The sequence below is a fragment of the Trichomonas vaginalis genome, assembly GCF_026262505.1.
Source record: "Trichomonas vaginalis G3 chromosome Unknown ctg_172, whole genome shotgun sequence".
NCBI classification, from domain to species: Eukaryota; Parabasalia; order Trichomonadida; family Trichomonadidae; genus Trichomonas; species Trichomonas vaginalis.
In genome coordinates this window covers 186,788-208,940 of record NW_026529259.1, presented here as the reverse complement: position 1 = coordinate 208,940, position 22,153 = coordinate 186,788, and the positions used below count along the sequence as shown (strand labels likewise).

The 22,153-nt window shown below is 35.3% G+C and overlaps 13 protein-coding genes and 7 pseudogenes across 20 annotated transcripts, besides 3 other annotated features; 11 read left to right on the top strand and 9 right to left on the bottom strand.

Moving 5' to 3' along the window:
* Nucleotides 1-2,757: part of a mobile genetic element that runs on past the window's edge.
* On the top strand, nt 719-1,243 carry TVAGG3_1087830 (protein of unknown function, DUF4107 family; the record flags this gene model as incomplete). Its single annotated transcript, XM_001296920.1, has 1 exon — nt 719-1,243. One exon carries the CDS (start codon nt 719-721, stop codon nt 1,241-1,243), a length of 525 nt encoding a protein of 174 aa, XP_001296921.1.
* Nucleotides 1,392-1,826, bottom strand: TVAGG3_1087820 (uncharacterized protein; the record flags this gene model as incomplete). Its single annotated transcript, XM_001296921.1, has 1 exon — nt 1,392-1,826. One exon carries the CDS (start codon nt 1,824-1,826, stop codon nt 1,392-1,394), a length of 435 nt encoding a protein of 144 aa, XP_001296922.1.
* A 58-nt stretch (nt 2,758-2,815) lies between the features above and the next one.
* Nucleotides 2,816-3,044: a mobile genetic element.
* Nucleotides 3,045-4,216: 1,172 nt separating this feature from the next.
* TVAGG3_1087790 (uncharacterized protein) lies at nt 4,217-4,492 on the top strand (the record flags this gene model as incomplete). The annotated part of the gene is made up of 1 exon (XM_051256925.1): nt 4,217-4,492. One exon carries the CDS (start codon nt 4,217-4,219, stop codon nt 4,490-4,492), a length of 276 nt encoding a protein of 91 aa, XP_051075875.1.
* A 265-nt stretch (nt 4,493-4,757) lies between these two features.
* TVAGG3_1087780 (uncharacterized protein) lies at nt 4,758-5,606 on the bottom strand (the record flags this gene model as incomplete). The annotated part of the gene is made up of 1 exon (XM_051256924.1): nt 4,758-5,606. The coding sequence occupies one exon, from the start codon at nt 5,604-5,606 to the stop codon at nt 4,758-4,760; it is 849 nt and encodes a 282-aa protein (XP_051075874.1).
* Nucleotides 5,607-6,698: 1,092 nt separating this feature from the next.
* Nucleotides 6,699-22,153: part of a mobile genetic element that runs on past the window's edge.
* Nucleotides 8,016-8,417, top strand: TVAGG3_1087770 (uncharacterized protein; the record flags this gene model as incomplete). The annotated part of the gene is made up of 1 exon (XM_051256923.1): nt 8,016-8,417. One exon carries the CDS (start codon nt 8,016-8,018, stop codon nt 8,415-8,417), a length of 402 nt encoding a protein of 133 aa, XP_051075873.1.
* Nucleotides 8,437-8,592, top strand: TVAGG3_1087760 (uncharacterized protein; the record flags this gene model as incomplete). The annotated part of the gene is made up of 1 exon (XM_051256922.1): nt 8,437-8,592. The coding sequence occupies one exon, from the start codon at nt 8,437-8,439 to the stop codon at nt 8,590-8,592; it is 156 nt and encodes a 51-aa protein (XP_051075872.1).
* Nucleotides 8,830-9,195, top strand: TVAGG3_1087750 (annotated as a pseudogene). The gene has a single exon. A coding segment is annotated over exon 1 (366 nt).
* TVAGG3_1087740 lies at nt 9,240-11,227 on the top strand (annotated as a pseudogene). The gene has a single exon. A coding segment is annotated over exon 1 (1,988 nt).
* Nucleotides 11,455-12,039, top strand: TVAGG3_1087730 (His-Me finger endonucleases family; the record flags this gene model as incomplete). Its single annotated transcript, XM_051256921.1, has 1 exon — nt 11,455-12,039. One exon carries the CDS (start codon nt 11,455-11,457, stop codon nt 12,037-12,039), a length of 585 nt encoding a protein of 194 aa, XP_051075871.1.
* Nucleotides 12,077-12,677, top strand: TVAGG3_1087720 (annotated as a pseudogene). The gene has a single exon. A coding segment is annotated over exon 1 (601 nt).
* On the top strand, nt 13,863-14,438 carry TVAGG3_1087710 (uncharacterized protein; the record flags this gene model as incomplete). The annotated part of the gene is made up of 1 exon (XM_051256920.1): nt 13,863-14,438. The coding sequence occupies one exon, from the start codon at nt 13,863-13,865 to the stop codon at nt 14,436-14,438; it is 576 nt and encodes a 191-aa protein (XP_051075870.1).
* Nucleotides 14,490-14,667, bottom strand: TVAGG3_1087700 (annotated as a pseudogene). The gene has a single exon. A coding segment is annotated over exon 1 (178 nt).
* On the top strand, nt 15,281-15,887 carry TVAGG3_1087690 (annotated as a pseudogene). The gene has a single exon. A coding segment is annotated over exon 1 (607 nt).
* Nucleotides 16,588-17,037, bottom strand: TVAGG3_1087680 (protein of unknown function, DUF4106 family; the record flags this gene model as incomplete). The annotated part of the gene is made up of 1 exon (XM_051256919.1): nt 16,588-17,037. The coding sequence occupies one exon, from the start codon at nt 17,035-17,037 to the stop codon at nt 16,588-16,590; it is 450 nt and encodes a 149-aa protein (XP_051075869.1).
* TVAGG3_1087670 lies at nt 17,533-17,967 on the top strand (annotated as a pseudogene). The gene has a single exon. A coding segment is annotated over exon 1 (435 nt).
* On the bottom strand, nt 17,984-18,403 carry TVAGG3_1087660 (protein of unknown function, DUF4108 family; the record flags this gene model as incomplete). The annotated part of the gene is made up of 1 exon (XM_051256918.1): nt 17,984-18,403. The coding sequence occupies one exon, from the start codon at nt 18,401-18,403 to the stop codon at nt 17,984-17,986; it is 420 nt and encodes a 139-aa protein (XP_051075868.1).
* On the bottom strand, nt 18,440-19,024 carry TVAGG3_1087650 (uncharacterized protein; the record flags this gene model as incomplete). The annotated part of the gene is made up of 1 exon (XM_051256917.1): nt 18,440-19,024. One exon carries the CDS (start codon nt 19,022-19,024, stop codon nt 18,440-18,442), a length of 585 nt encoding a protein of 194 aa, XP_051075867.1.
* On the bottom strand, nt 19,704-20,510 carry TVAGG3_1087640 (uncharacterized protein; the record flags this gene model as incomplete). Its single annotated transcript, XM_051256916.1, has 1 exon — nt 19,704-20,510. The coding sequence occupies one exon, from the start codon at nt 20,508-20,510 to the stop codon at nt 19,704-19,706; it is 807 nt and encodes a 268-aa protein (XP_051075866.1).
* On the bottom strand, nt 20,758-21,171 carry TVAGG3_1087630 (annotated as a pseudogene). Its single transcript has one exon. A coding segment is annotated over exon 1 (414 nt).
* TVAGG3_1087620 (protein of unknown function, DUF4106 family) lies at nt 21,671-22,081 on the bottom strand (the record flags this gene model as incomplete). Its single annotated transcript, XM_051256915.1, has 1 exon — nt 21,671-22,081. One exon carries the CDS (start codon nt 22,079-22,081, stop codon nt 21,671-21,673), a length of 411 nt encoding a protein of 136 aa, XP_051075865.1.

The following is a 22,153-nucleotide window of genomic DNA, read 5'->3' as shown; positions in this document are numbered from 1 at the left end:
GGACATCCATTACCTTCAGAAGTTAGCATAGCATATAATTTTGAAACAAACTCAATAGATTTTAAAGTCATCTCTGCAAAGAAGTCAGGTTTTACATTTAATGAAGCAGATGTATATTCGAATGAAAAACTTCAAAGCTATTGCATGGTTAGATAATGACGATTGCTTTAAGAAAATATTTAAATTCAGTGACTCAACGATGTCAATAGATGACCTTCGTGGAATGTTACCATCGACGTTTACAGTAGAAGGTTCAGCAGGATTGCTTACAAGATTGTCAATTGGTGGTATTTGGTCTCGTGAGAACATTGTTATAAAATCCAGTATAAGTGAATTTGCTGAAGAATCTATATTATGTCTTTCAAACTATATGTATTCGCCGCCGAAGCATTATAGTATAACAAACTTTGTCAGTAAGTTTAATATAAGACTTGTTGAACCTTCTTCAATGAAAGATGTTGTGCTACCCAAAGACGGAAAGGATGGACTCATTATTGAGATGATTTTAATAGCATATTAAATGAGCTTGTTTTTAAAGGTCATTCATGATGAAATAACTGTTGTAGAAGATGTTAGCAATTGTTCAGACATTTTGAAGCGTATAGATGAGATAAGAAAGAAGTTTATGAATGAGAATGTTTATGTTTCATTGACTTTCTCCAGTAAAGAGAACTTTTATGAGATAATATTGAAGAGAGATGATTTTAATATGGTGTAAATGGTAGCTTGGGCAGCTTTAGGCGCAATGGGAACAAAAGCATTAGCATTTGGAGCAAAAGCACTTGGGGCTTATGACGCAGTAAATAAAATGAGTGGAGGAAGAGTTTCGAAGACATTAGATGCAAATAAAGGAAAGATTGGAGGCTGGGTTGCAAAGAAGTTAAGATTAAATAAAATAGGGCTCATAAATAAAGCATCCAATTTGGTTGCGACTGAGTCAGAAAATGCTTTAGGAAAGGACGATGAGTTTGCAAAACATGCAAAAGACTTTAATGACCAGATGAAAGGTGAAACAATGCATTTAAATAGAGTCGATGGAACTAAAGAAAATGTTTCTTCTCCACCAGTAGTTCTTCCGTATGGTCCCTATGGAATGTATGGAAACCCTTACGAAAGACCATTTGACCCATTGACTGGTGGAAGTAACTGGTATCATTACGGACGAAGAAGAAAGACAGTTAAGCTGGAGACAGACGTGAAGAAAGCAACTAAAAAGAAACCAAGGAAGAGAGTTATAAAGTAATGAATTCAAGTGGGTGAAAAAAGAGGTGAAAAAACGGGTGACATCTCACCACTTCACCTAAATTTATTTTTGTGCTATGTTTTCATACGTGTGAGGGTGGTGATATCATTTATTTTTAAATAAATGTGGGAACAAAAATAAAGCATATCTACTCAACAGGAATGAGACCCTTACTGACTATGTATTCGTTTAATGCTTGATGAAAACAATGGTACATATTATCGTATGGGTATACACAACGTCTGTTTCCATCGTCGTCGTATATGTAGAGCTCAAATCCAGTCCAACCTTCTTTTGTACAATATGTAGCTTTATTTAAGTATGCATTTATGTAGATAAGGCAATTTTCTTCATCGCTCCAGAAATAATTTTTCGTCATTGTTGAAATAGTTTTCGTTCCTCTACGTCCATAAGGAATGTATGCAATAAATTTAGCATCATAATGGATTGTAATATATTCAGGGTTTCTTTCATCGTCAATGGGTCTGTCTTTGTTAAAATGCATGTTTCTCAGTTTTACTTGAGTTTTGAATAGTTCACGGAAACGTTCTGGGAAAGAGTCATAGTAAATGTAGTCGGACATGTCTTTGTAATGAAATAAAAAATTTAAAAAAAAAATAAAAATAAGGTTATTTTTTATTTAGTGAGGACGGTAGTGAATTCGTTAGTGAGTTCGTTAGTGAAGTCGTTTATGTGTCAGATGGTTTTGTAAATATTTAAGGTTAAGTTGGTGTTATGGTTGTGTTGTAAAATATACGTTACCGGTTTCGTTAAGTGTCAAAACCGCTAAGTGGTGTACGGAGGCGCGCAGTGCCACAGTACACAACTTAGGGATACTAACTATGTTGGACCCAGATATTTCAAATGCTTTAGCTGCCAAATATATTGCAGTTCCACTTATGTTCCCTATACACCAAATATCTGTCAAAGACTTTGCAGGTGAAGTTGGAAACCAAAATCCAGGAGCCGCAGGTGCAAGAACAGATATTGCTTTAACAACTGCAATGAAACATGCAGATACTATGTTTGTACTGTTCAGACGAACTATAAATGACTATTCTTGTTTCTACAACCCTGGTATTAAATATCATATAAACATAGATGGCAAATATTATCCAAGAGAAGAATATTCTACAGTTGAGGATATGAGGTCATACAACTTGACATTAGATGCTATGAACTTTAACAACAACTTCACAACAACCATTAACCCTGAAATGCAAAGTTCTATTATGCCATATGTGAAAGTATGGACTCATACAGGAGGTCAAAAAACTCAATATACAAATGGAGACCGTTCAAACTTTTGGCTTGGCATTCCATTTGCTGACTCAGAAGACTTTATGGGTGGTATTTCAACTGTTGGTACAGTTCAAATACAATATACTGGTGACAGAGACGGTCCAGATGAATTGAAAGCAAAGAAGTTTACAAAACCAATAGCACTTTTCACGGAAGATGCTCTTTTGAAGATTCGTTCGATGAAACCTGCTGGGGCTCCTCAGATTGGCATAACGACAGCTTCCATCGAGCAGATTTTGGCAGCAGGTCAGTAAGTTGTTCTTGAACTGAGAAACAATAAGAATTACCGAAAAAGTGACAAAACATCAAAAACAGGGAGGGGGTCTCAATTTTTATTACTTATATTATTTTACAATATTTATATAAATACTCTTTATAATATATTTTACTATAAAATTATACCTCAAATTCAAATATTTAAAATATTATTTACATAATTATCTCAAAATTATATTTTTATATATTATTTTTCATATGTATAAATCATATAATCTATATCAAAAAAAAAAAAAAAAAAAAAAAAAAAAAAAAAATGGTAGTGGGGCTTCCAGGCACTTCGTGCCCTCTAGCCCCCCGTCACTTTTCTGTCACTTTTCAGGAAAAAACATTTTTATTATATATATAAAATGAATTTTACAAAACCACCGTTACCCTTCTTTGGAAATAAGAGTAGATGTAAAGATATTATATTGAGAGAACTTAAGAAACTACCGAATGGTCTAACATTTGTAGATTTGTTCGGTGGAAGTTTCTATATATCTCATTTATGTCATACCGTATTTCCTGACTCAAAGATTATATGCAATGACTTCGACAACTATATGAACCGTCTCAAACATATACCAGACACAAACAAAATATTGAAAGAGTTAAAAGAAAAGATACCTATAGGTAAGATGGAACGTATACCATTAGATAAGAAAAATACTGTCAGAGAGGTTTTGAAAAAGGCAGAGTATATTGACTGGGATAGTATATCTGCTAGACTATTATATAGTGGTGCTATAAGAGTTCATGACATTGAAACACTTATGTCAAAAGTTTTATATCTTAACTATACAAATGTTTTCAAAGAGAACATAGAAAAATATATTGAGGGTATAGAGTTTGTGAGATGTCATTGGACAGAGTTGTATGAAAAATATAAAGACAAGGAAAATGTTTTCTTTATAGTGGACCCGCCGTTCTATAACACATGGGATTTTCAATACCAAGTAGACTGGACTTTGAGAGACTCTTTAGAAACTTTAGACGTTTTACATAACCATCCATGCTTTTACTTTACATCCGATAAAAGTGGTTTGGAAACCGTTATGAGATGGTTAGAGGACATACATGACTATGAGTTTAGATATGACAAGATAGAATATGAGAGAGGTCCTATAAACCGGAGAAAGTGTCATAACAAAGAAATTTTACTAGTAAGTAAATGTGGTTTGAAATCGGATTGTTAGTTTTAGGTTTTTTCCATTGTGTCATTTACTTATTTGACGTGGCAGAAAGATATAGAGAATATGAAGATGAACCAATGCCTGCAAATGTTCAGTATATGTACTCGTAAGAGATATTTTTATCTAATATTAAATGGACGCACAGAACTTAGCGAATGCACAGCAACCTGGACAACCAAACCCAGAGAATATTCCAAATGAAGTTAGAATACAAACTGCAATGGCAAACTATGGTCAAGTGCCAACAGATGTACAAATGCAAACTGCCATGTCAAATGACGCTGCGTTAGGTTTGCCACCATGGTATGCAAATATGAGATGGAAAGAGTTTTATACAAACCCCGAAGTGGGATATAAACAACTTTATGCAGATGACGCGAACACAGGAGTTGACCCAGAATATGTTTTCTACCAGAGGAGAAACAGAATGTATGAGCTCCAGTTAAAGAATGCTATGGAACTCAACAGGAAACGTAAGAGACTAGGTGGACATTAGATTTTTACATATAGTAAAATGGGTTTCTTTGGAAGAATAGGAAACTTCTTTCGAAATGTTGGAAGAGGTATATGGAATGGAATAAAAACCGTAGGAAGAGGAATTTGGAACGGAGTCAAAAATATTGGTAAAAGAGTAGGTCAGTTCGTTGGTATTATACCTAAAGACCCTGAACCAGAAGAGCAAGCTCCTGTTATACAACAGCCTGAACCTGCACCACAGTCTAGTTGGCAACCAAATCCAACACCTCAACCGTATTAAAAAATTATATTTTTACCGTTCGATAGTAGTTGTATATGAAACTAAGTTCTAAGTAAAACGCATGGTATAATGGAATTATTCTTTTTCTTCCATCTGTTGTAAACCATACTTGAAAGTCTGAAATACTTCCACTTGGTGGTTCATATAGCTTTGTAGGTTTTTCGTAAAAGTCATTTGCCAAGCATAAAAAAGAGTTTTGTGCACCAGAAAATGAAGCATGAACTATAATAGCATCTGGGTCGAAAACATTTTCATATGTTCCATTAGGGTTTTCGACTTCATAAAAGTTCGGGTGTACTGGATATGCTGCAGGCTGATTTAACATCCTCAAAAATCTATACCATGCCAAGTTGTTATATTTTGTAGAAATATAAACGTTTTCTCCAAGGTCTTCTATTCTATCGATTTTAACAGTTGCATTTTTCCTGTCATATAAAATATCGAGATGGTACTCTCCTTCGTCAATGTTGTACTGTTTTGCATATTCGAGATAGATATCGTTTATTTTTTCTTGAAAAGCTTGAAGAGTTGTTTCTAAGTTTACAAGCAAACTAACTTGTAAAAGTTTTCCCTGTTCAAATTTCTCATACGTACGTTTTTCTTTGTTATAGTATCGAACTTCAAAACCGACTGTAAATGGAAAACCATGTATGGCTTCTGAAATGAACTTCATTCTACGAAAGCCAATAGCTTTTGTGACGGATGGGTCTCTTAACCATCTTAGTGGGTAGTCAAAACGATAGCCTTCATGCTTTACGGTCTCTGTCTCAAACTTTTGACCTACGTTAGTAAAAAGTTCATCTAATGGTTTAGTTGTAGCAACTCTTGAATTTTCTTTTTCTATTGAAAGCATATTTTATCTAGAATAAAAATGTCGAATGAAACAGCGTCTATGAGAGAAATACAACACAACCGACAACTCATTGTACAAGCTCTAAATAAGAACACAACAAACTTTTCAAACTATTCTAAGATATCTGAGTCATTGAAAGAAGGAAACTTAAAACTGACGATAAACCCAATGACAGACGAGTTTCTGTTTCAAGACAGTAAGAACCATACTGTCTGTGTAAATCCAACAAAAGGAACTTTAAACGAGAAGCCTATAAAAGAACTTCTTTTGAAAGCAGATGTTGGCAACAAAGCTGACAAAGAATATGTCATTGAAAAAGTTCAAGAAGAACATGACAGAGCAGATGCAACATATGCAACAAAAGAACATACTCATCCTGAACTAGCAGACAAAACATATGTTGACAATAAAATGTCAAGTGAAGTGACAAGAGCTGACAAAGAATATTCTAAAAAGACTCATACACATACCATTGCAAATATTACAAACTTACAAGAAACCTTAAACAGGAAAAGTGACGTTGGACATACACATACCATTGCAAATATTACAAACTTACAAGAAACCTTAAACAGGAAAAGTGACGTTGGACATACACATACATCTTCTGAAATAACAGACTTAAACGTTAGCCTTGAAAAGAAGGCAGATAAGAACCATACACACGATTTCTTCGCAACTGTTGGTATAGAAAATATTGCAGGAACGGTTGAAGAACCTGATGGAACTGGTGGGGATGTATTAAATTGGAAACCTCCTAACTTTCCACAAGGTTTAACATCGGAGGATGACATAACAACGATGAAAGACATTAAATGTAGAAATGTCTATGTCATGGAGGATGAAAACAAAGTTAAATTCACTGCTCAAGATTTATATGATAAAAAGCTGACAAAACATATGTTAACGATGAGTTAGATAAGAAAGCTGACAAAACATATGTTAACGATGAGTTAGATAAGAAAGCTGACAAAACAGAGCTTCAAACGTTAAAGACAGAAATACTTCAAACACTATATCCTATAGGTTCTATTTACACGTCAATGAACTCTACCAAACCAGAAGTAGTACTTGGTCTCGGAACTTGCGACTCAAATAGTCGACAGGTTTTTGTATTGTGCAAACTCTTCAAAGGAAACAGGTGGAAGTAAAACGATTTCAGGTGAAAACTTACCTGCGCACAGTCACTACATAGATTTAAGTACATCTTCAAGCAGGTTGGCATAAGCATAGATATTGGGATTGGTCAGGAATGATAAAAGGTAAAGGATATGATGTTAAAGACAACGTTAAGTTTGCTATAGATTGTTACTGGAGTAACACTGAGGAGGAGGAAACCATACACATCGCGTTTCAGGGTATACGCAAACAACGGGACAGAGTAAAGACTACATGCCACCTTACATGACAGTTTACGCATGGTATAGAAATGCTTAGTCGTCATTTTCAACTTCTTTAGCATATTCGTCAGGAGTTGTCTTATATTTGTTAGGAACTGTCTTTGAAAGTATACCACCTTGAACTTTGACAAGTTTGAAACGAGGTCTGACAATAGTAGTTTTATCTTCTGCTTGCAGTGTGTACATTTTGCCATGTTTGCCTAAAACTTCATAATATTCTCTTGTATACTTTCTTCTATTTTTACGAACACGAATGCGAGTACCTGTCGGGTTCCCATTGTTGTCATAGTCAATAGTATTTTCATATGGGTCGCGTTTAGGTATTTCTATTTTTACTTTGTCACCTTTCTGAAGTTTGAAGCCCGGCATTCTTTCTTGTTTGTCTCTTTTGACTAAAACTATTAAATATATAGTCTTTCTCTAAGTCGGGGTTGTTTTTCATTTCTTCGGGGGAGTGGTTTCCCAAACCTTTTTGTTTACGGCTATTGTAAATATTTAAAACTTGTCTCATCTTTGCCATGGAGAAATGTCTATATTTGTCGTCATATGACATTTCATTTGCTTCACCACCTTGTGGTTGGTTTAAGTCTCTTAAGATTTTATACAACTGTCAATGACACCAAGAGCAGAATGGTTTTGGTCGACAATGAAATATTGGTTTACATTTTTTGAACGCAGATAGTTTTTAATATCGTCTGATTTGAAAGAACTTTCACAGTCAGATGTCAGTTTTGTTGGATGGTATTTGTCAACGAATATTGTCAAAGCAGTTTTCACATCTAAAATATTTTTGGACCATAATGGTATGGCTTCACAGTATCTTGTGTTTTGACCGACAAATATTAGCCAGTATGGTGGTCCATCTTCTCTATACCTCGGAATGTTTTCCAAGATATCCATAAACCAAGCATTTGGTGTTGAACTAAAGATTTTTACCATGAGTGCTTTCTTTGTCGCTTTAGAAACATAGGGGTCCTTGTTTGGATTCGTCATTTTTATCCTATAAGAAATGGGTTTATTTGGCGCATTAGCAGGAGTCGCATCTAGATTTTTACCCGCAGTGGGAACAATAGCCAGAGGTGCATTTGGAATTGGAAGGAAGATTTTGAGTACATTAGGTATACTGAAAGAGAAAGCACAACCTATTATACAAACTGTACAGAAAGGTTGGGAGGTAGCACGAGATGCAGCAAATCTTATTCCAAATCCTGAAACAAGAGGAAAAGTTCAAGGATGGATGGACAATGTAGGAAGACAAGCAGGAAACTACTATAACAAAGCAAATGACTACTATAACCAAGCAGGGCACTATATGGACCAAGGTGAAAGATTCTTTAACAGAGGATATAACCATGCACAACAGTGGGTAAACAACAACCAACCGCAACCGCCTCAAACGTGGGGAATGTAAATTTTTTTACTGAGATGAAATGAACAATACAGCATTGAGACAAATGGGCTCAAGATGGATTTGTCGGCTTCCAGCAGTTACACAACCACGTGTTTGTCAAGTTCTTCCTATACCTCAGGAAGTTTTAGACCGACTTAAAAAACCTAAACAACCAGTTGAAAACAAACCAAACTAAAATTTTTACTGAGATGAAATGACCGAAGAAGTTGAAACGGTAGATTTGACACCACAAACAAAAAGTTCAGAACCATTGTCAAAACCTGTCAAAGAACTTACAGATGAAGAGAAAAATTCAATAATAGAAAGTGCCAGGTCTGGAAATACAAACCCTAACTACAAAGTCACTTTTCATAGAAATGGAACGGCTAGTATCTCAAAAAAGAAACAGACTCTCACAAATAAAATATTGAAGTCTGAAGGAGCTTTCGAGACAACAGATGGAAAAGTTTACTTCACTGACCAACAGTTCATTATAGAACATCTCATTGACTTAGAGTCGAAATATTCTAAACTTTACAACAAACACAAAAAGTTGAAAGGAAAACAAAAACAGATGGCATATGATATTTATGAAGATGTTGACAACACAACTGTTCCTGCAAGTGAAGTAAAGTCAGAGGAACCGAAAAGTGACGAAAAACCGATAGAAGAAGAGAAACCAAAAACGGAAGATAAACCAAAACCAAAGTTTAGTTTCCAAACTAAACCAAGTCAACCTTCATTAGCTGGTATGGGTTGGCGTCAAAGGCTTATGATAGCAGGTGGCTATGTTAAGTAAAGAAAAAACATTTTTTTATTTTTATAAAAATGCCCCCGTATAGAATGGATAGAAGGTCTGCTAGAATAAAAGCAGAGTTAGAAAGATATGGTTGGAGAGTTTCAAAGAATTTTAAATATAGGAAGGGAAGACCCATAAAAGTCTATGACAAACTGGCTGGTCTGACCTACGAAATGGACTTGGAAACAGCACGCGCAAATTATCCAAACAGATTAGAGAGGTTAGAAGAAGAACGTCTTATGGACATGCCTTTCGATGTTAGTGAACCTCAAGTTGAAGGACACGACGGCTTTGCCAGATTCTACTGGAAACATGACGAACAATTGCATCCTTTGAGAAGGAAAAAAGGAAAAGGTGAAGACGCACATGCTCCCATGGAAAGAACAAGATATGCATATGAAAAGTATCGCGAAGTTCGAAGTAAAATTGGTTCAGGTCGAACCTTTACAGTTAACTTTGACGAAGGAAAGAACAAAGAAGGCTTCATGGGTGTACTTGCTGCCATACAAGACGGAAATAAGAAAGGATACAATCTCAGACTAACCGTAACAGATTTAGATGGTCATATATACTATGCCCATGGCAATGTCACAACAGCCGCACAACTTCTTGACGCTTTCAAGACTACAAAGAGAGAACAAATGGTTGACTCCGACTCAGACATTTTGAATGCAATTGAAGGAATTGCAAGTGTCAAGTTCGAATGGTACCAACCTAACCCTCAAGCAGTCAGACAACATGCTGGATACTTTCCGTTCATAAATAAGTCTGACATTGACTTGACAAGGTATGGAATTTACAATTCAATTGAAACAATTGTCAACGAACCTTGCATTCTTACATGTCTCAGGAACTCTGGTCTTGTTTCAGAAGAGAAGATGAAGTATCTTGAGTCATGTGTGAAGACAAGGTACATTCTCAGAGGTCAATTGGCAAAAATTGCACCGTTGGCAAATGTCAATATCCGAGTCAACATTCCGACTGAGAAAGGTTCTTCACATGACGACTTTGTTGTTGACAAAGACTTACCATGGTTGAAGATTGTAATTTTCCACAACCACTTCATGTTGAACGAAAGTCTTACAAACCCATTGTTCGGAAAAGGCAAGTGCAACATTGTCAGAGCTGTTAACATTCTTTTCGAGAAAGGTTTGTTGGAACCGATTCCAGATGACAAGCTGACAGAAAGTTTTGTACCAAAAGACGAAACAAACTTTTCACTGTTAGCAAGACCAAAAGTTGTTCCAGACAAAGTTCTAGTACAAAAGAAGTACACAGTTCCAAAAGGAGTTGGATTGTTCGGATACCAACCTGAACCAGAAGAACTTCCAATGAGGTTGCAAGAACTTCAAGATGCTATAAACAAACTCCCATTGAGACATCCAATTGACGTCAAATTGTATTGGAGAGCATCAGAGTTAGGTCAGAAGGTTTTATATGAAACAGGTTGCTTTGACGATGTTTATGAGATAACAGGCGAGGTTTCTCAGAAGATAAGAGACTCACTTGAATTTCCACGAACTGGACCCATTGGATGCGACAAGTTCGACTCATACGAAAAAATATACTATGTCGACCTTAACGCTGCGTACATGAGGTTCGTCCAATATATCCCAACTGGAATTCCAAACGAAAACGGCGAGTTCCCGGGAAGGAACTATACAGTTGGAAAAGTCATACAACAAATGTATGATATTAGGAAAGCTTCAAACCCCAAACTTGCAATGACACTCAAATTGCTTATGAATTCGACATGGGGATATTCCATTAAAAAACCTCAAAAGATGAAGAGTAAACACTATGAGAAGGTCGACAACTTTGTTGAAAGGTTCTCCCCTTTTGTTTTGAAATACGAGTTCACCGAAGGTCAAGGTGGCTTAGTAACCACAGTAAAACCTATTGTCGAACATTGGTCTTACCCTCAGTTCGCAAAAGCAGTCCTTGACGAGTACAACAAATTCTTCTCCGAAGTCAAATCCAAAGTCAAGGTTTACTATGAGAACATCGACGCACTCATGACGAACGAAGAAGGGTACAACAAACTCATTGAAATGGGTTTAGTCGGTGAAAAGATGGGCTGTTTTAAGCTAGACAAGGTATTTTCCGAAGTTCATGTTCTCTCCAAGCGTAAGTACTGGGGTATACTTGAAGACGGCACAGAAATAAAACATTGCATGAAATAAAACATTGCATGAAATAGTTAAACATTGCATGAAATAAAACATTTTTTAAAAAAAATATTTTTTTATTTTATTTGAAATGTACGCCGAGTTTGTTGGAGAAGACCGTTGGGAAACTTGTTTGTTAGATGAGAAATATGAAATTCACTGTTGTGAGTCATTTGAAGTCAGAAACAAAAAGACAAAAAGAGTTTTAAGCGAATGGGAGCAAAATGACGGATATGCTAGGATGAGGATTGGTGGAAAACACTATTTTAAACATGTTGTCATTGCAACTCATTTTATACCGAACCCTAACAATTTACCTTTTGTAGACCATATAAACCGTATAAGAAACGACAATAGACTTGAAAACTTACGTTGGGTCACTTGTTCTGAAAACAGTAAGAACATAGGCAAATTTGGAGATATTGTATTCGAATTTGTCGACGAACTAGAAGATGAAACAATTGAAATTACAGACTATGGTAAGCATACGTTTGAGTTTTACTACTATAGCGAAGAACAAGACTCTTTCTACTTTTATACCGGCGTAAACTATAGGAAATTACAAGTATGTTTTACTAAGGAAGGCTATGCTTATGTAAACACTAGAGATACAGATGGAAAACGCGTTCAAATATTTCTTAACAAATTCAAGAAGCTATATGGCATACCATTTTAAAACATTTTTTAAAACAGTATATTTTTACATATATTAAATGTTTCAGGTTGAAAAACAAAGAACAAAAGTAGCAGATACAAAACCGTTAGACTATATCTTCACAAATGCCGGTAGGATTATATCAGATGAAGAAATTTCATCCGGTGCTTACAGGTTTGACTATCCAATTCGTTGGCTTCAAAGTCCTTCAGATGCAAAGGCAATAGGATTTAGAAGAGTTTTGTTTTCAAAAAGAACTAACGCATTTATGTTCGTAGTATATTTTCATGGTCAGTATAGAGGTTCTAATGGTCTAATAGACAAATTTGACGAAATGAGAATCTTTACAATTCGTTCAGACGAAAACCTTGAGAAGACTCTAAATGACTTTCAAACTCAAATGAACAAATATTATTGGGAATTTCAAGAAAAATACGACTCTTTACTAAATGGAACATACTATCTGAAACTAGAATATGACAAGATGAACTCCACAGTTTCATTTCAAAGGATTGAAAATAACCCTCCAAGAGATACACAGTTTTTATTTTGGGAAGTAGACAAACGTTCTTGGGCACAATTTCTTCGGTTACTAAACCAGAACGAACCATTACCACCTGACGGTCCGTTTAAATTTATACGCCCACCAACAGATTTGACAGTTTATAGAAATGTGTTTGACCCTCAAAATGTTATGTGTCATGCAAGTTTCAGTTCAAGCAACAATAGTTTTCTATGTATTGGTAAGGACTTTTATGACTTTGCTTTTAAATTCTACGAACCACCTAGTAACAGTTTCTCTGACTTTCAAGTCTGGTTCACAACAAACGGTGTGCAGCATATTATTCCATTATACTATGACTTTTATCTCGAATTGTCTTTCATATACAACTACGGAAAAGTGCTGAAAAAGTACTGAATGTGAAGATATTAGAAAATAACATTTTTTCTAACATCGTAGAAAACTCATGAAAACAATTTATTTTTGTGAATATGTAAGCGGCTCATAGCTCAGTGGTATGGGCTACCTCGTTAAAGGCGTCGAAGACCTCGGTTCAAATCCCGATTCGCGCAGGTTTTTTCCTTTTATGCAGTGAAATTTCATGTACATAGGTTACTTTGGTGTTAGACCCTAGTGAAGAAAATAGAACGATATAAGTTTACATTTGTAAGGTTACTTTGGTGTTAGACCCTAGTGAAGAAAATAGAACGATATAAGTTTACATTTGTAAGGTTACTTTGGTGTTAGACCCTAGTGAAGAAAATAGAACGATATAAGTTTACATTTGTAAGGTTACTTTGGTGTTAGACCCTAGTGAAGAAAATAGAACGATATAAGTTTACATTTGTAAAGTTGGACGATAAAAATCTCTGCTACTGTCAGTAAAAGTACTGCTACTGTCAGTAAAAGTACTGCTACTGTCAGTAAAAGTACTGCTACTGACAGTAAAAGTACTGCTAGTTGCAGTAAAAAGGAAAATTTGAGAGGGTTTTCGACGATAAAGTACTGCTACTGTCAGTAAAAGTACTGCTACTGTCAGTAAAAGTACTGCTACTGACAGTAAAAGTACTGCTAGTTGCAGTAAAAAGGAAAATTTGAGAGGGTTTTCGACGATAAAGTACTGCTACTGTCAGTAAAAGTACTGCTACTGTCAGTAAAAGTACTGCTACTGTCAGTAAAAGTACTGCTACTGTCAGAAAAAGTACTGCTACTGTCAGTAAAAGTACTGCTACTGTCAGAAAAAGTACTGCTACTGTCAGTAAAAGTACTGCTACTGTCAGTAGCAGTACTGCTAGGAGCAGAGATTTTTATCGTTGTGGTCCGACGGTTAAGCCACAAACGAATGTCCGACGTCCCACCAACCGAGCCCATTCCCAAGCCAGAGGAACCTAAAGAACCACAACAGTCTCCTCAGCAACCTCAGTTCCAGCAAGTACCTCCGATTTACTACCAATTTCCACCTCAAGGTTACTACCCACCACAAGGCTTCCCGAACTACCCTCCTCAGCCTATGCCTTACTTCCCCAACCCTTGGATGTTCCAGCAAGCTCCACCCCAATTCAAATTCCAATCTCAGTCCAAGAGAGACCAAGACTTCGAAGAAGGTCTGAACCGCTTACGCAAAGAGTATGCTACTGCCCCTATGGAAGACGACAGGCTTTCAGTCTCTTCCCTCAAATCGACCGATTCGACTCGTACCACAGATTCGGTTCGTGACCGTGAAGACTACCTCAAGCAGTCTGAGAGACTCTTCATCCTACAACCATTTACAGTTGGAGCTCTCAAGAACATGCGCAATTACGAAGGTCAGACACCAGCTGGAGACCGCAAAACAGACGTACTCGCAAGAGCAGTCCAACTGGTCAAGACAAAGACTGAGATAGTCGACTTCATTCTTGCAGCTTGCCCATACAAGTAAAAAAATAAACAATTACGAGTTAAACTTTTTATTCTTTCTTTTCTGAGTTGTTTAGAGCTGGTTTCTCTTGTAGGAACCTTTCGTACTCTTCCATGGTCATGTAATTGCGAATTTGGTACGCAATTCCAGGTTCGTTGTTTTTGAACCTGATGTATGTAACGCTTCCATCCTCCTCGGGGAAGTAAGCTGCTAACATCTGACCAAGTTTTCTCGGTGACTCGGAGCTCATAAAAATGTCACTTTTTAAACGTTAAGTTTTTAGTCTTATTTTACCCTTTGTTTACCCTTTGTTTGTCAAGGTAGTATTGGAGTGCAATTTCTCCAAATTCTCTGTGTCGGAGTTCTTCAGCATTTTCCAAGGTGTACCTGGAGAACTCAAAGAAGTTGTCAAGAAGATACTGCCATGCTGCTCTTCTGAGTTCGTCGGTATTTTGGAAGTGTTGCACCTTCGAGTCTTCGGACATGAAAAAATGACACTTTTTCAGCAAAAATATATTTTAGGTGAAGAGGTGACATCTCACCTGTTTTCTCACCTCTTTTCTCACCTCATGAATTTTCATGAATTTCATCGTAAATGTTTTGTCGAAACTTCTTCATCGTAAATGTTTTGTCAAGACTTCTTCGTAAATGTTTTGTCGAAACTTCTTCATCGTAAATGTTTTGTCGAAACTTCTTCTTCGTAATGAGCGTAAATGACCCAAAAATATATTTTAGGTGAAGAGGTGACATCTCACCTGTTTTCTCACCTCTTTTCTCACCCGTTGAATTTTCATGAATTTCCTTAAGACAGAAAAAAAGTTGGTTTTTTTAAAAAAATATTTTTTTATTTTTATTGTAAGAACATGTTAGCAACAACAGCACCAAACTCTTTAGTCATGAATCCTACGTCAATGTTAGTAGAGATGAAAAGCTTCATTCCTTCTTCATATACTTTCGAAACAGAAATCCAGAAGATAAAGCAGGAACTTCTCCAAGGAGATTTAGATTGCACTGCGAAAGATGAAACAAATGAACAATATCTTTATGAAATGCAGGATATTATTGACCATCTACCTAAACTTCCTGAAATACAACAACAAAAGCTTACTATTCCAGAATTTGAAGAAATAGAAGTCAAAGCAACTGACTCGGTAGAAATAAAGAAGTTCATACGAAAGGTAAACTATGAGTTTCTAGGATTTCATTGCAACCATAAAGTTATGGACAAAGATTGCGATATGGTATATAAGAACATCTCTGACATATATAAATCTGGGGAGTTTAAGACCTACGACAACTTTGTTTCGTTAGTTGCTGAATGTGTATGGCAGATAAGAGATAAAGATAGAAGAGGCAAAGTATGGAACGAACAAATAAGACCCGCTATGTTTGAGATGAAGAGAGCAATTGACGCCTTAGTTGTTTTAGCAGGTAAGGTTTCAGAATATAACGCAAAAATGAACCCGCAATGTTCTAAATGTAAAGCAGCAATGAGGAAATATAACTACTCCGTCAAAGAGATAGAACGTATGCGAAACGACTATGCAGATTTAAAGAAAGAAGCAGAAAAACCAGCAGAAGATAAAATGGACATGTTAGAATTTCTGAACAAAAACTATCCAACAGCAGAAGATTTCCTTCTATCTGACGTCAAGAAGAAATATAAAGAAACCTTCGGTATTGTTAAAACTTTTGACATACTGACAGAAGAAATAGAAGCTACGAAATTGTTCAGGATTTCAAATATACATCGTACAATTCATGTAAAACGCTTGTGAAAAAACAGGTGAGAAAAGAGGTGAGAAAACGGGTGACATCTCACCTCTTCACCTAAAATATATTTTTGCTGAATTCTGAGTAAAATGACCAAATTTCATTATATAACTGTTATGAGTGACGAAGAGAACTTTGACACTTCGTAAAAAAAATCCCTGAAATCATATCTTTTATACAAAATTCAAGAGGTGAAAAAAGAGGTGAAAAAACAGGTGAAATCTCACCTCTTCACCTAAAATATATTTTTGCTGAAAAATGACCAAATTTCATGAATTTCCTCATATGCTTGCTACCCTCGAAAAAACTGAGAGAAGAGATTCCGTATGAAAATCGTGAAAAATAACAGAGTATTTTGACAACTTCAAACAAGTAGAGTAAATGAACTCTTTATTTTTTACGCTTGACTTTTTACAATTTGAACTTTGTTTGCGTAGATATGAATTCTGAAAGAAGTATGAGGGTCTTGTATGACTTTGTACTTCTCCCATAGTTCATGTCTGTCAAACTTACCTGCCATGGACTCTTTCATAAGTTCCATGAAATCGTCTTCGGACAATCCAGGGAAAAGTATGATATCAGTAAGTATTCTTTTAACATCCTTACTTAAACTCTTTGCTGTCTGTACACAAATGACAACTGAGATGTTAAAGTGTCTGAGCTTCTTAAGAATTCGACACATATCTTGTTCTCTGTTCTTTAACAAAGGATGAGAGGCGAAATCATCTAAGATAAGAAGACATCTATGAGGGTAAGTCTTCCAATCGTAAGATTGCAATTTCTTCGAAATGTATTCTATCTCTTTCTGTTTGTTTCTGAAGTGTTTCTTCTCTAATATTCTCTGCATTTCCTCATTTGGGTCTTTAAACCTCGAATTGACATACTCATTTATAGCATTGTACTTCAAAACTCTTCTTTGGTACTTCTTTATCCAATCCAACAACTCAGAGTCTTTTATACATACTAACTTAGACTTTTTTATAATATCTTTGAACGAATTTACGGTTTGGTCAAATTGACCCGAAGTACTACAAATGACTACTAACTCATAGAATGGGTTCTTCTCATCTAGTTCTTGTTGTTGTGCAGCCATTTTAAGATAAGTGAAAGTCTTACCCGACCCAGGTGGTGCGATTAGACCTGTTATACCATTCTGAGCAAATAAGAACTTGTCATGTATAGGCTTTATCTGAGCATTTTCCAACTTCCTCTTGTTCTTGTTTAAAACATTCTCAAATTTCTTGTCAATGTCAGCAAACTTTTTTTCTAACATATTTTTAGAAAAATTAAAAATTTTATCTTTTAGGAAATGTCTAGCGATTTCGCTATCTATATTCGAGACAAGCTTTTCGACAGCAAAACATCTGTAGACCATAAAATCTTACATAGTGTAAACAAGAAAGGTGAATTTGTTCTAAAGTTCTGTTTCTGGGAATATGACAAGAACCATAAAACATTAAGCAGAGAAGTCTTTAAGTTTGTCAATGACAGACTTGTTGACAGAGATGACGCCGATTGGAAAGATGAAGTCCAACAAAAGTTCTTAGAATGCAAAGAAGACACATGCGCTGTTCTTGAAGATGAAATAGAAAACAGAATAGATGAGCTATTAAAGGACAAAGAACTTTTACAAAAATATGGTTCTGAGAAGTTTGACATAACTCCACCAGAGAAGAAGAAGAAGAGAGAAAAGAAAGAAAAGAAAGTAGAAGAAAAGAAAGTAGAAGAGAAGAAAGAACCTGAACCAGTTCCAGAGAAGGTGAGATATGACATGTAAAAATAAAATTTTATTTTTAGAACATTTCTGGGTCAATGTCAATGTTCTCTTCCTCTTTAGGAGTAAACACTGGCTTAGACTCTAAAATCTTTTTACCCAATTTACCTTGAACTTCTACAACTTTAGACTCATAATATTCATAGTCGTCTGCTTTCTTTGGTTCATAAGGTATAACAAGTTTGTATGCTTTGCCTTCTTTAAGGTTTGAGAACTTTCTGTCAAAATTTTCTTTGACTGCTAACAAACCTTCTATGTCTAAGTCTTCAAATTTCGCACCATTTTTAGTCACAATAGCAAACTTAACTGGTTCGATGTTCCAAACTTTGCTGAATGAAGACTTTTCAAAATGGTAGAAGTAAACATTCAAATAAGCGAATGGGTCTAGTTCTTCTTTGACTTCTGTCATGTACTTGTTTACTGAGATGAATTTTGCCATCTTTTCTATCGGATAAAAAAATATTTTTTATAAAATTTACTCAGAAAAATTTTTCTTTGTATATACGCCGTTCTGAACATCTAAAAGATTTTTGACATTTGCCAAGAATGTTCGTTTAGACGCTGTCATATAACCATACTCTTGACAATACTGTTTATATTCATCGTACAATGACCTTTCATCTAAACACTCAAAGTCAGTTTCATCTATGAACAGTTCATATACACTCTTGTTTGCTTCTAACAATGTTTGTCTCTCTTCGGTATGTGGAATTTGTCTTGGATTGAACTTAGAAATATCTAATGTCATGAAATATGAGAACAAGTGGTTGTAAAAGTCAGATGTTAAAGTTTCTGCTAAGTCGTCAAAATATTCTGTATCTTGCATATGAGAATCTGACGTTCTGACAACTACATATCTTCTGTCAGAACTTTCTAACTTCATCGGAACAACATTGTTTGAAACCATGATGAAATTTGCAACATTTTCACAAACTCTTTGGTCTTTATATTTTCTTTCAACAACTCCAACTTTGTCTGTTATAAGACTCTTCAAAGCATCCGAGTTTAAAACCTTTGTTGTATCTATACTTTGAAGTTCGTTACATACTATAAGTTTCATATTCTCTATTGAAGAGTTAAATTTACCGCAGATGTTTTCTAAGTTTGTCATATTCGGGTTCGAATAGCCTTCTAACAGTTTGCACAAAATATCTGTAAAGAAAGTGTTCTTACCAGTTCCTTGTTTTCCAATTATAATGAGAGCAGTTTCATTTTTAGCACTTGGATGTTGTAAGATGTTTGCAAACCAACATAAGATATACTCATAGACTCTTTCGTTTCCATTGCATATAATTTCTTTGACATGGTCTAACCAAGCTTCTATAACATTTTCTTTCCATTCTACTTGTTCGTATTTATATCCAGTGAAGATAGAATAGAAGTTTGGAGAAGGTGTATAGAACTTTATACCACGAACTGAAAAATCTTCTAACTTTGACAATAAGATATCCCAAGCATCTAACATCTTCATACCAACTTGTACGACTTTTATTTTCTTAAGTTTCTGTCTGCATTCTTGTTCTGAAACTATTGTTGCTCTTGGTTTGTTAAAGACAACATCCCATTCTTTCATAACATAACATTCTGGGGCAGAGTCGACATAAATGACTAAACGTTTCAAATTCTCGACTGCTTTGTTATAGTCTCTAAATGGACACATATTTCTGAAGGCTTGGAAGTCATAAAAATCTGAAACATCTATTCTGTACATTTTTATAAAAATAAAAAAAAATATTTTTTTATTCTTGACTTTGTTGTTGCATTTGTTCCATTTGTTGCATTTGTTGTTCTTGAGCTATTTGTTGTTGAAGTTGTTCTTGTAGTACAATACTTTCACCGGTTGCATCTTCCAATTCGAAACTTTCTGCCGTCATTGACAAATACATAGGACATAAAAGTTTTACAGGAACAAAGTTTGCGTCAACTAAGGTTAAGTTTATGTTTGCTAAAGTGTTTGAGTTCACTAAAGCTGAAAACTCTGCATTCGAATGAACAATAGGCAAACCAGCAGAGAAAGTGTTGTTTATACGCATGAGTATCTTTTGGTCATAGTAGTTTCTGTCGACATTCGAATAGCACTTTGAACCTAAGTTTGAAACAATATATAAAATAGGTGTACTTAAAGTCAATGGAACAGACATTCCTTGTATGACACCTTTTCCTGTTATAGGAAATTGTTGGTAGTAAAAACCAGATATAAGTTTTGTATTATAGCTCATATCGTTTATACTAAACTCAGTCGGACATCCAAACATAATGAAACCTGCTCTAGTTGCAGCACATGTTACATCCGTCCTTAAAGTATTAAATAAGTCAACAAAACCTGTTGGTGGTATATCTGAGTAAGTATCTTCAAAGAAGTATTTTTTACCATTCACAACAACAAAGTCTTCTGGTGTCAAAAGAGCAAAACAGGCTTTAGTCGTCATCGTGTTTAAGGTCAGTTTACAATATCGTCCTTGAGGACTTTGTAAGTTTGTTGTTATAGAATTATATGACTCAGGGTTTTTAGTCGTAATAGTATAAACTACTATGTCTTCTGCCATTTACATATATTTAAAAGTTTTTCTGAAAGTGGAGAAGAACTTCATCTAAACTTTCACATGGCGTTTCTTGAAGTTCTCTGTCTAAGAAGTTCAAATATTTTGTAAAGACATAGAACTTTCCTTTGTCTACACGAACAAACAAAACAGGGTCTTTCATATCGTTCAAAAGTGTGTAAAGTCCTTTACATGAAATAAAGTCTATATTATTTTGCTTCAAACATCTTTCAAGAAGTTTTGACATTTTTACTTAGCAAATAAACTTTAATGAAATGTTGTGGTCGTCAAATATTTTTATGACGTCTGGGAAACTATATTTTAAGTTCAACGTTTCACCTCCTTTCATAACGTATATCTTGTCAATGACATTGTATGAAACACCACAGCAAGCAATGTCGGGTTCTATTTCTTTGATGTTTATATCGTCTGCCTCTGTCAAAAGTTTCAATAGTTCTTTCAAAACTTCATGAGGTGCAATGACATATGAGTTCACTTTTACAGGGTTGTGTTCGACCAAGTTTAACATTATACCTAAAGCTTGACAAATCTTCTCCTGAGTTTGAAGTTTGTCTTTAAGTTGTTGGTAGTCGTTTCGAATATCTGCAACAGAACTTAAGTCTCTGCTAACTTCAGGGTATGTTGGTTGTTCTTTTACAGGAACTATTGTTATACCATCTTCGTCTTCGTATGGTTTCCCCACTTCAACATCTCTTTCTTTGACATTGACAACAACACTTTGACTGTTTGTTTGAGTTGGTGAATTTAACTTCACATCTGCCACCGCCATTAAACCTTTTGAAACACTTACGCTTCTATTTTTCGGAAATGACATTTTACTTAGAATAAAAATATGGACGTATTTGAGTATCTCTTCGAATTGAAGCAAAACAAAGTTTACACACACAAACAATACAAGTTCATTGACAGAATAGTTCTTTACACAAACAATGGAAAATGTTATAGAATAGCAGTCTTTGCTGAACCTAAATATTTTCATAAAGCAAAGAAAGTTGGTATAACCGAGATGGTGAAAGTTCTTGAAGCAGACAAAAATATAACAACAAAACTGACCGATATTTCTAAAGGTAAGTTTATAATACAATATTATATCAAAACTGGCGTACTGTCAATATTTGACGGAGAGAAGTCAGTTCAAGAACAACTTACTGACCTGCTGCCAAAATCTGCTCGATGGAAGCTGTCGTTATGCCAATCTGAGGAGCCCCAGCAGGTTTCATCGAACGAATCTTCAAAAGAGCATCTTCTGTGAAAAGTGCTATTGGTTTTGTAAACTTCTTTGCTCTCAGTTCATCTGGACCGTCTCTGTCACCAGTATATTGTATTTGAACTGTACCAACAGTTGAAATACCACCCATAAAGTCTTCTGAGTCAGCAAATGGAATGCCAAGCCAAAAGTTTGAACGGTCTCCATTTGTATATTGAGTTTTTTGACCTCCTGTATGAGTCCATACTTTCACATATGGCATAATAGAACTTTGCATTTCAGGGTTAATGGTTGTTGTGAAGTTGTTGTTAAAGTTCATAGCATCTAATGTCAAGTTGTATGACCTCATATCCTCAACTGTAGAATATTCTTCTCTTGGATAATATTTGCCATCTATGTTTATATGATATTTAATACCGGG